Source organism: Carcharodon carcharias, chromosome 31 (genome assembly GCF_017639515.1).
Source record: "Carcharodon carcharias isolate sCarCar2 chromosome 31, sCarCar2.pri, whole genome shotgun sequence".
In the NCBI taxonomy this organism is placed as follows: Eukaryota; Metazoa; Chordata; class Chondrichthyes; order Lamniformes; family Lamnidae; genus Carcharodon; species Carcharodon carcharias.
Genome location: NC_054497.1, coordinates 11994407 through 12006783, shown reverse-complemented (window position 1 = coordinate 12006783; position 12377 = coordinate 11994407). Strand labels below are relative to the sequence as shown.

General features: G+C 47.4%; 1 protein-coding gene across 1 annotated transcript; it reads left to right on the top strand.

The window, feature by feature from the left end:
• Window positions 1-5601: 5601 nt before the first annotated feature.
• LOC121271515 (pleckstrin homology-like domain family A member 2) lies at window positions 5602-10351 on the top strand. Its single transcript, XM_041177496.1, has 2 exons — window positions 5602-6008; window positions 9796-10351. The coding sequence occupies exon 1, from the start codon at window positions 5602-5604 to the stop codon at window positions 5989-5991; it is 390 nt and encodes a 129-aa protein (XP_041033430.1). The 3' UTR covers window positions 5992-6008; window positions 9796-10351.
• Window positions 10352-12377: the final 2026 nt, after the last annotated feature.

The window sequence follows — 12377 nt, the reverse complement described above, 5'->3', positions numbered from 1 at the left end:
TCCATTCAATTAAAAATCCCAACTTATTTGGGGGACCTGAGGGGACAATGAATTAAGCGACTGGCAAATGTCACCATTTTCCCCTTTCCTTCCAAGATAATAGCTATTGAAAGCTCCTCTCTGAAAAAGAGCCTGGACTACATTGACACCGGTTGGTGTGTTGTTGGTGTGAAGCTGTGGACCAGATGGAGCAAAGCGAGTCCAGTCTGCCCGGGGGTCATTGCTCCGCGCGCCCTGATGCGGCTCCCACTCCTGATTTCACCCCCCAGCTATGCTGCTGTGGGCAGGAATTAGCTGGGCCATCCGGTGGCATGAGGGGGGTGGGCGCTGGAGTGGGGTGGGGACTGTCCTTGGAGAAAGAGCCTGCCTAGGCCTATCCAGCAGCTCCCTGGTGACCTGAGGGGGCGGGGTGGGGGGGAAGAGAGGGGGTGTGGGTTGGTCGATGCGCTCCAACCTGCATATTGAGGTTCTGGTGGAACTTGAATAATTCTTTCTGTGCAGCTGCTGCTGGGTTCCATTTAATGCAAGTTGGCATATTAATGGACAGAAAGAGGCAAGGCCACCTTTTCTGGCTGCAGCACTCCAGGACCTGATGTCTGGGGCCATGGATGTTGAGAGGATATTTGTGTTTTTTTTTTAAATATGCAGTGATAAGCTGTGTAATTAATAACTATGTGTATCAAAGCATTTTCCTTTTTAAATGGAATTGAATAAGCTACATGAATAATGGAACTGGGCCAGGCCTGAAAGACCCTCTAACTTGTCTGGGGGCTGGATGTTTCTGATGGATTGTTGCAACTCCCTGCATATTGGCAGCTACTGACTTTGGACAATTGTGGGGTCGAGGGTGGCTGGGCAGGAAACTTGGTTATGAGGCAGAAATTAGCATTGTTCTGTCTCTTGGCACTTTTGCTCAGCTTAGCCAGAGTCTGGCCAAAATGCATGCTCCAGTGAAACCCTAATGCTGTGGACCAGGATGGGGTGATGAACCTACACACTCTGTGTCCGTGGGCCGTAGAATTTGCAGTTTGTTTGCGATTAGCAATTGTCTCTTTCCAAAGAGTTAGCACAACATTCGTTTCACCCCCCCAACCGACTGCCCATTTCGCACAAGGGGCTGAGCTCCCATTATCTGCTGTCTAACGGAGGTCACCGCTGCACTGTTGATTCTTTGGCTGAAGTCTCCCTCCTTTAGGAACACGAGGAAGAGCTTGGCAGTGCTGCTCAGAACAGCTACTCCATCCACTGTTGCAGAGAAAGGGTGAAAGTGCATTCACTTTGCACTAAATTCTCAGGATTGGAGTGGAAAGTCTTGAGACGTTTTAAGTGACGTAGGGTCCGGGTGCTTGTGCTGATGAGGGAAAGAATCAGGGACTAGAAATGGGTTGATTTGCCTCCAGTGGTCATTTGGAAACCTCATTCTCCTGATGTTTAAAGATGCATCACCCAGTGTCCATAGGGACCTATTACTGTTCCTACTGCATCCTCACTGATTTTTCTGGCAGCATGGCATTCAAAGGAGCATTGTTTTTATAAAAAAAAAAACTACACACTGCCAGTATTTGAGCTTCTGATGCTTATCTCCATGAAAGATCAGACTTAACTGTAATCTCTCATCTCCCCATCCCTCCTAACCTTCAGTGTTGGCTCTTGTTCAGCTGCCTTTTGCGAGTGACCATTTGAGGGTGGTAGTGAGGGAATCCTCACAAGCCAGTGAACCCCTTGGGGCTGATAGAAAGTTGGAAAAGATATATCGTTTTTACTCGATTGATGATAAAATTGTAGGTGGGACATCCAAACCTCACTTTTTGGACCCCTGCAATGAAGGCAGTGATTGAGGGAATGCTAGTTAATGAAAACTTGAGTTTGGCTTCAGTCATAAGACCACTGGCTTTGGCAATCCATTGCTTCTTAAAGCCTTAAACCTGATCAGGAGTGAGCTACGGACAAGAGTTTGTCTTGCACTGGGGTATTAACCTACAACATTAACCTGTATTTCAGTTGTTGCCTGACCTGTCTGCGTTTCTAGTACTTTGTTTCATTTTCAGCTGGACAATTTTTTTTCTCTCTCCAGTGTGTGTGTGTGTGTTTTATTCCCAGTGTGTGAAAGTGGGGTGAGCAAGGTTGTGCACTGAGCTTGTGAAGCTCTTCACACCATCTGTGTTCAGATTATTTCTAACCCTGCAGCATTTGCAGGGCTTTAGCCAAGGGTAAGAGACCCTCTACATGTTTAAGGATTGCATCACTATGTCAAACACTACTTGTTGATGTGGACTGGGCCCCTGTCTCTGGTGGTGCTGCCACTGCACCCATGTCCCCAACTCTAGCTGCAAGGCTCTTCAAATGAGCAGCGTTCCTTCAAAAGGAAAATAATAAAAAGTACATTAAATTAACTTTTGAATGTGTGGGTGATACTCCAGTTTCTGCTGTCAGAGGTGGGGAATTGCATGAGAGGGAGAGGTAGCCTGTGCTGTTTATGTTGGTGTGCTGCATCTTCAGAGGGCTTTAAGTAAAAATGTTGCATTTTGGGATGTTTTAACAAACTTGTAGACAATCAGTCACTGCTGGAAATGTGAACAAAATGATGAGAAACTGACAAAAGGATACGACTATTCTCTTTTTCTAAGAATAAAGTCGAGTTATTATTACAAATATAGTGATTTGTTTTTCTATCTCTTCTCTTTCTCCCTGCCTCTTCCCCACCCCCCCCCACACACATGTCCCAGCAGGTCCCAAAGTGCTTTACAGTCATTGAAGTGTACTCACTGTCGTAATGCAGGAAACATGGCTGCCAATTTGTACACAATAAGCTGGCACAGACAGCAATGCGATGGTGACCAGGTCATCTGTTTTTGTGATGTTGATTGAGGGATAAATAAGGACCCAGGGGCTGGGGGAGCGAACTCCCCTGTTCTTCGAAATAATGGTGGTGGGATCTTTTACCTTTACCTGAAAGGGCAGACTGGTCCTCAGTTTAGCATTTCATCCAAAAGGTGGCAGCCCTGGCAGTGTAGCGCACTCGCTGTGCTGTAGTAGTCTCGGTTGGGGGGGGGGGGGGGTGGGGGGGGGGGGGGGGGGCGCGGGGTGGGTGTGGTGGAGACTGGAATCCATGACCTTTTATGGCTTGAAGCTTGAGTGCTCCCACTGAGCAATGGCTATCTGTCAGGGATCAGTCAATGGATGAGAAACGATGGGGACTTAGAGTGTGTGTAGATGTGGCATTCAGAATGCAAGATTTTTACACTGCCTTGCTCCACACTATATCTCCCCTCACTGCGGCCCCCAAGCTGTGTACAGTGACATTCTGCCTCCAACTTCATTTAAGCACACAGGCTTTTGTTTAAGCATCAATCTTGCTGTGTAATCTCCCATAACACAGGTCTGGGGATTACATCGAGTTGAGTCTCTTCTCTAGGGATTAGAGCTTTTGTTTTACAATGAATGTATGACTGCAATGGTTTATAAATATTCAATGTTTAAAAACTTGTCAGTGGCTTAAATGACCCTGTCCAATGGTATAAGGCTGTGCACTTTCAGCTTACAGTCCTCCATCTGTGTTTTGATTTCAGCCTCTTCACTTCCTCTGCGCAGCCCCATTGGTGTTGAGGTCTCGTGACATTGATGGATGAGTTGGCCACTTATTCAGTCCTGTCTCTCTCACTCACACAGTCAGGCTCCGTAACTCCTTCCCATCCACAGTCACCTTTGCTGCTGAATGCAAATCTGTAGGCCTTTGCAGATATACACAGGAACACGCAGGGAGCTTGGTGAGCTGTGCACTGGTATATGTAGGAAATATAGCCTGTCTATGGTGAGGAATATCATGAACACACACATGCTCCTGATATGTTAAGTGCAGCATGCAGTTCTACTGGAGCCTATTCTTCTATAAAATTGAAAGCTGGGCAGAGATCTGCCAGAGTTAAAACCTACCATGGATGCTAGAATTGCATGTTCAAACTAATGGCTTGTTGGAGCTAACCCTGAAAGGTGTCTGCTTGTGGTAAAACCTGTGGCAAAGGGTGCGCTGAGGCCAAGACTCATTCCTCCAACTTAGGTCTCCAGTTCTCCTTTGGCCACTAGACTGTGTCGGGGCTGGAGCCCCCCCCTCCTCACTGTCTACCTTGACTGCTGAGACCCTTGAGCTGGCTGGCAACGCGGCCCCGGACAACAAGATGACTTGCTTCGAATCCCCAACAATGAGGAGCTCAACAGGCACAGCCCAGGCTGCTTAAGGAAACCAACAAAGTTTATGCCTGAAGGGGATCAGATCATAAAAAAAAACTATCCCTTTACGTTGTAATAATGTAATCGGAATTCTAAATGTTTAAGACTTCTTTCCAACCCGCCGCCTCCATTTCCTGCAGGATATTGGATAACTGGTACAAGGCTGTAAATTCTGGGCTATTAGAGAAATATTTAGTGTGTTGAGGGATTGGAGATTATGCTGCGTAATCTGCTTTGCAGCCTGCTCTTCAGTCTGCCCTGAGCCTTGGAGCAGCTTACTTCACTTTAATTTGTAATCAGTTAATAATAAAAGTTGTGTCCTTTTCCGGCCATTTCCAATCCCTGTCCAAGAGACTGGAAGAAATGTTTTAGTCCCCGCTGCCCTGATTGTGAATTTCCAAGAGCTACAAGTTGTGTTTCACTGTTTACAATTACGCAGCAACTTAAGCGTTTTTATATAGAGACTTCTAATGTATTAAAACTGGAAAACTGGCTGGTGGAAGCAAAGACCATTGATGATTTCAAAATCAAATTGGATTGTCCTTGAGGGCAATAAACTTCAGGGCTATGGCGGAATGGTACTGACTGGATTGGTCTCCAGAGAATTGGCACGATGGGCTGAATGGGTTCCTACTGTGCCATAATAATGACTCCATGCCTCCTCTGGTTACTGATTCTGCTGCCAGTGGAAACTGTTTCACCCTCTGAACTCTGTCAAAGTCCCTCATAACGTTGCACATTTTTAAAAACTCCCCTTGAAGCTCTCTCTCTCTCTCTGCTTCCAAGGAGAACAATTCCAGCTATTGTTTTGGATTGCCACAGGCTCAGTTTTGTTCCCCGTTTCTTCGCAAGTGCCACGCTCTCTGAGCAACTTGGGGTTTATATATGTGGCAAAGAAAATGCAATGGCTGTAAACAATTAAGGCCGCAGCCCTCAGGTATCTCCCTCAGTTCACCCTGAAAAGCCTTTGCTAGGTCCCATTTATCCAGCTCCTTTCTGTAAAAGCTTAAGTGAAAGCAGCGATGACATGACACTAACAGTGAGTCAGACTTTGAAGGGTTAAGGGAGTGGGGAGTGTCAGCGTTAGTTTGGTGACGGCGTCATGAGGAGGGGAGGTGGAGCCTCCCATCAGCTGCCTTTCTGCGACTGACCCAGTTACAGGCAGCTGAAAGGGAGATCAGCTGAGCAGATTGTGTGAGAGAGAAAGACTGAGAGAAAGGGTTGTTGGGGCAGGGGGTGGGGTGGGGGGGCGGTGGGTAAAGAGGTCATTAACAGACCTCTGTTATCCCAAGTGATAGGGACTGGCAGCCCTGGAAGGACTGAATCTTGAATGAGAAATCTTTGTCGGCTGTTGGTGAGGTAACCTGTTGGGAGATGAAGGGGCCGACTGTGACTTCAGGAGCAGCAATCAAAGAAGGGAAGCTGGAGAAAAGGAGCGAGAACCTGTTCCAGCTTTGGAAGAAGAAACAATGCACGCTGACCAAAGAGAGCCTGCTGTTCGCCAATGGTGATGGGAAGGGCAGCAGACCAAAGGAGCTGAGCTTCGACTCCATCTGGAAGCTGGAGTGCGTGGAGAGGAAGGGGACCCGAGTCTACTTCACCATTGTGACCACCGACCAGAGGGAGATCGACTTCCGGTGCGAGGAGGGCACCTCCTGGAATGCCGCCATCACCATGGCACTGGTGGCGTTCAAGAACGAGCAGGCCGTGCGCGAGTTTCGGTCCCGGAAGCCGGCCAGGAGGTGGAGGGCCTGGGCGTCGTGAGGGCTTGCTGGCCGCAGGTACCCGGGGAGGCGGGATGGGTGGCAAGGGTGGCAAGGGTGGGGCAGGGGGAGGCGGGCGGGGAAATCAGGCCCGGACACCCCGCCGGACTGGGGCTCAGCCAGGCGGCGCGCGGCAACTGCCCTGTGAGTCAGAAAGCCCACGTTGCCAGGGAGCAGTCAGCTGCCCGTTGCCAGGTTCCAGTGAGCTGCGGGAGAATAATCTCCGATAATGCGAGTGGTGTCTCTGTGCCAAAAAGTTAACCCAGAAGGTGCCGGAAATGGGCGACAGGTCAGCCAGGCACCAAAAAGTCCCAACATTGGGAGGGACTCTTCAAAACTCACCCTTTGTCCATCAAAGTTGCTGTATGGCATCTATACAATGGGCCAAATGGCCTCTTCCCCTGTGTTGCAGCCATTCTATGGTCCAATATCCCCGAAATGTTGCTGCTTGTTTAAGGATTGTCCAGTCGCACCTGCTTTAGACCCTTGAGTTCCTTTTCAAAAATCTGAGATCCTCTCTTATTCTTTCATGGGAATGTGGGTGTCACTGGCAAGGCCAGCATTTATTGTCCATCCCTAATTGCCCTTGAACTGAGTGGCTGGCTAGGCCATTCTGGGGGCAGTTAAGAGTCAACCACTGTGGGTCTGGAGCCACATGTAGGCCAGACCAGGTGAGGATGGCAGATTTCCTTCCCTAAAGGACATTAGTGAACCAAATGGGTTTTTACTGTAGTTTCATGGTCAGCATTAGTGAGACTAGCTTTATAATTCCAGATTTTATTAATTGCAATTAAATTCCCCCACCATGGTGGGATTTGAGCCCACGTCCTCGGTGCATAAAACTGAACCTTTGGATTATTAATCTAATGACATTACCACTGGATCACCATCTCCCTCAGGCCTGTCTCAGTGGGTAGCGCATACACCTCGGAGTCAGAGGATTGTGAGTGCCAATTCCACTCCTGAGGCTTGAGCACATAATCTAGGCTGACACTCCCGGTGCAATACTGAGGGAGTGCTGCACTGGTGGAGGCTCTTTCTTTCAGATAAGACCTTAAACCCAGTTCCTGTCTGCCCTCTCAACCCGCAACCACTATTTCGAAGGAGAATAGGGGAGCTCTCCCTGGTGCCCTGAGCCAATATATATCCCTCAACCAACATCACAAAGACTTTGCATTTTGTGGGAGCTTGCTGTGCACAAATTGCACACTGCCCTTCCTACATTCCTAACAGTAACTACACTTCAAAATCAGTTAATTGGCTGTAAGTAAAACACTTTGGGACCTTCTGAGGAAGTATTTGCATCAGCTCATCCGGTGCTGAAAGCCTGGCTCGTGCCTCTGTTATCTCTATGCTCGCCTATTCCAGTGTTCTCCTGGCACCATCCCATCCTGGATCCTTAATAAACTTTAGCTCATCCAGAAATCTGCTGCCCGAATCTTCACTCGCATTCAACTCCCCATTCGTCCACGTCCTCCACTGTGGCTCACGATCCAGCAATTGACATTTTTAAATTGCTCATCCTCCTGTGCGAATTCCACCCCCTGCCGGCTTCACCCCCACCCCCACCCCCACCCCCATCCTGTCTCTGTGACCTCCAGCCCCACAACCCTTTGAGATCACGGGTGCTGCTCCACTTCTGGCCTCTTGCGCATCCCCCTGATCTTAATCGTGCCGTTATTGGTGACTGCGCCTATGCCAGCCGCCAAGGCACCACACTTAGGACTCCCTCCCCAAACCTCTCCACCTCTCTAGCTGCCTCCCCTCCTTTTAAGATGCTCCCTAAAACCTGCCCCTCCGACCAGGCTTTTGTTCACCTGCCTCCTTAAGTGGCTCAGCGTCAAATTATGTTCGACAACCGCCCCTGTGAAGCACATTGGGACGATTTACTACATTATAGGCGCTATGCAAATGTAACTCATTGTTGTGATTATCAGGAGAGCTTGTGTCACTCAGTAACCCAAGAAGACACACGAGCTTTAAGTTTATGAAAAATAATTATAAAGGCCCCAATTCTAGGTCCAAGTAGCCTGCTCCGTTGTAAAGTCTTCCTCACTTTGCTTTTCCCAGTATATTATGGGATGAGGATGCTGTTAGAACAGAGACTAGTTTTCAATTCCAGATTTCTTTTAAAAGTTAATTGAATTTAAAATCCACCAGCTGCTATGGTGGGATTTGAGTCCATGTCCCCAGAGCATTAGCCGGGGCCTCTGGATTACTTGGTTAGTGACATTATCACTGCACAATGATGATAAGTTGAGGAGACGCTCAAGTGGAGCATAACCACCAGTATGGACTGGTTGGGCCAAATGGCCTGTTTCCACACTCTATATCCTATGTAATCCTATGAAAGGCAGCACCTCCACAACATTGCCCTGGAATATCAGCCTAGAATTTGTTCTCAATTGGGATTTGAACCCATGACCTTCTGTTTCAGAGGCAAGAGTGCTAGCCACTGGGAGCTGGCTGACAGCACCACGTTTACAAGAAGGTGATTAAGAGCCTGGGAAACAAATGTGCGACTCTTTTGTTTTTAATCCATGGTTTAACCCTGATCCTTCAGTGTAATTCTCAGCAATTGAGTCTGGATTGGAACATGTCTGATCCTAGGATTTGGAACTGACTTGCTGTGTCAGTGCGCAAATGCTCCACCGAGCACCAGGATTAGACAGAACTGTAAACTGAGACAGCTGTAACAACATGGAACACTAGGGTGTGAATCACAGCCCAGCTATAGGCACAGCATGAAAGGGGAGAACGTCACACTCACTAATGCGATGCTCATCAGGCTGTGATTCACACACAAGTGCTAATGCTGTGTTCAAAGGCACCGATGATGCAACTGTCAGGGACCTGGTTGGATAGACACTTGTAGGCAATTGAAGGTTCTTCCTGGTGAGCAAGCTGTGGTGTGATGTGTAGTGGTTATGTTACTGGGTTAATCAAATCAGTGCAGGTTAATTCCAGCTGTGGTCATGTGAGAATTTTAATTCCCTTTCTGGAAAGAAAAGAACACCCTGTTAGTAAAAACGATTGTCGCTCTCACAACTCCAGCCAACAGCTGATGAAGTACATTTATTGAAGTGCAGTCACTGTTATAATGTAGAGATTGTGGTAGCCAGTTTGCACAGCCTTGTTGGCTGTGCTTTCTTTTTAAGATCCTGCCTGAGGGGTCTAAACAGGGTGGATATGGAGAGGATGTTTCCTCTTGTGGAAGAATCTAGAACTAGGGGTCACTGTTTAAAAATAAGGGGTCACTCATTTAAGACAGAGATGAGAATTTTTTTCTCTCCGAGGGTGGTGAACTTTTGGAACTCTCTTCCTCAAAAGGCGTTGGAAGCAGAGTCTTTGAATATTTTTAAGGTAGAGGTAGATAGATTCTTGATTTACAAGGGGGTGAAAGGTTATCGGTGGTAAGCAAGAATGTGAGGTTGAGGCTACAATCAGATCAGCCATGATCTTATTGAATTGTAGAGCAGGCTCAAGGGACTGAGTGGCCTACTCCTGCTCCTAATTCAGATGTTCGTATGTATGTTAGCCCATGAGCTAACCTCTGGAATTCTCTTCCTAAACCTCTATGTATCTCTCTCTACCTCTCTCTCTTCCTTAAAGACACTTCTTAAAACCTACCCATTTTAGTCATCTGTCCCAATATCTCTTTATGTAGCTTGGGGTCAGGTTTTCATGTGATTTTACTCTGTGATGTGACTTGGGGCGTATCACAGTGTTAAATGTGATGTATAAATACAAGTAATTCTTGTGAATGAAACGCAAACCTTTTTATTTTCCCCGTCTCTCCCTTCAGATTGCTGACCAGACTGATTCTTGAGGCACCTTCGTTGTTGGGTCCAATGACTCTGGCTTCAGGTTTCTAAGACACTGTGTCCCAGAATGTTGGCCTCACTATTAGTTCGAACTTCAACCATTCGCCCAATATTAAGCTGCTGATGACAGAGAGAGTTGGGAACAATGACTGCCTGACTGACCCCAACATACCTGCTGCAATTCACCAAACAGACACACATAAAGGAAGCAAGTTGATTCCAGTTGGGTTAGAGCAGAACCTTTAATCTATAATGTATGAAAATCAGATTTGAGTAGAACTGTTCTTGCTTCGCCCTTGTGTCGCTTAGGTCCTTTTAGAGGAACGGTGTTAGTCAAATCCAATTTGGAACTCCGTCCCAGTGATCAGCCAGGATTTCCCTGGACACTCCAGGAATTGAAGATTGATCTCCAGGAGCAACCCCCAGGAGAGAAGTCATTGGGGCAGTGAAAAAAATGTTTTTCTTTTTAACATTTTTGTTTACTAGTTGTAAAAATATTGGACATGGGGAAAAGGGCTGTTTGAGCGACAACCAAGAATCACCCAAATGGGTCATGGGGAGCCTGTTTTGTTGGACATGCCAGGTGACCACTGGTGAGAGTGGAGTGGGTGGGGGGGTGGGGAGGGGCGTCAGTTGGAGGCAGGAGAACATGGGATGAAATCTCCTGGAATATGTCCAACCAGAGTTGGTAACTGTAGATCAGCCTTGGTAAGTCACACATGCCATTGGAGGTTGAAGCTCCCCTGTTGATATTCAGTAGGCCGAGGCCTCTTAGTTGAATCGGGTGAGGCTAAATGCCTCAATCCTATGGCTCTTGCTGTATTTACACCCCCCCTCCCCTTAGATTTAAGGCTCAACGTATTTATAAGTGTCTGTATGTTGTTAATAAAAAGGTGGCAGATGTTACCGAATGGATATCAGCTCCTGCTATAGTTCACCTAAAAATCTTTCATCACCATAGCAACGCGTCTCATGGGACATACACAGGGAGCTCTGCAGTGCGGAGTTTATAACTGCGCTGCTGTGTTTTACTGAAGCATACATGTCGGTACAAAAGTAGTAGAAACTATTTCCTCTGGTGCGGAGTCCAGAACAAGGGGCACGACCTTAAAATTAGAGCTAGGTTGGTCAGAATTGATGTCAGGAAGCACTCCACGCAAAGGTTAATGGAAACCTGGAACTCCCTTCATCAAAAAAACTGGAAGTTAAGGTTCAATTGAGGCTTCCGGCACTGAAATTGATTTATTATCGTTGGTAATGATATTAAGGCGTAGGTGTGTAAGTAGAGTTGAAGCAAAGAGCAGCCATGTTTAAGTGGCAGAGCAGGCTCAAGGGGCAGAATGGCCTACTCCTGTACCTATCTCAAGTCTGATCCCCAACATCTACTGGGTTAGTGGATCTCAGTTGTGTCTCAGTGCCCGAGAGCAACAGAGGGCAGAAATCAGCTCCTCGTTCTCCTGTGGGAAAAGAGCACAGGTTTGGACACAGTGTGGGGACATGACTGCCATTCTTCCCCTTGGTTGGATACTCCACTTCTGTTCACTTTCTGGTTTTCAATTTTTTTTTTTCATAACAACTGCAACCAGTTCTAATACACATTTTCTCTTAGCCTCGTTGCTCAATGTGATTGTGTGTGCTGGGGGCATGGAGGGAGGGAGGGAGGGTGAGTGGGGGAATGTTTCTCGCTAGTACATTGGACACTCCTTTGAACTTCTTGGTAATCTTACACAAAAGCAACAACTTAAAACAACAACAGCTGACACTCACATAGCACCCTTTCATGTAATAAAACAGGAATTTGACAGGAATTTAAATCAAACAGAATTTGAAACCAAGCAGAGTAAACATTCTGGTTGCCAAAATCTTGGACCAATAGGTCAGTTTTAAGGAACATCTTGAAGGAGAATTGGGAGGTTTAGGAAGGGAATTCCAGAGCTTAGGACCAGGAAGCTGAAGGCACGGCCGCCAATGGTGGAGCGATTAAAATCAGGAATGGTCAGGAGTGTGGTAGTGAGTGCAATGCCAGAGGGCAGAACTTTTTCTTCATTCATTTACAGGATGTGGGCATCGCTGGCTAGGCCAGCGTTTACTGCCCATCCCCCGTGGCCCTTGAGAATCATGGTTTCCCTCCTCCTTATGCTGGACGCTTGAGACAAATTATCCCCCCCCCCACCCCCGTCCTACAGCCTTAGTTGAGGTCAGTGAACCCCGGGAACTGGTGGATAGAGGATAGTTGCTTGTGGGAGGCTCAGAGTTTCCTCTCCAGTTGTAAGGAAGCAACAGCCTCAAAAGGGTTAATCTGGTCACTCTGTCCCTACGTAAAGGAAATTTGGAGGGGTGGGGGCAGAGGGGGGAAACTGGATCCTTGAGTACAGGAGACATCGGACACCAGAGAACCAGCTCTGACTGAGACTAAAAAAAGAAGTGTAGGTATTCTCTCCCATCTACGCTGACCATTTCTAGCCATCCCATGCAGGGCCATAGAGCCATTACAGCACAGAAGAAGGTCATTCGGTCCATTGAGTCCATGCTGGCTCTCTGTAAATGAAAGACCTATATTTAT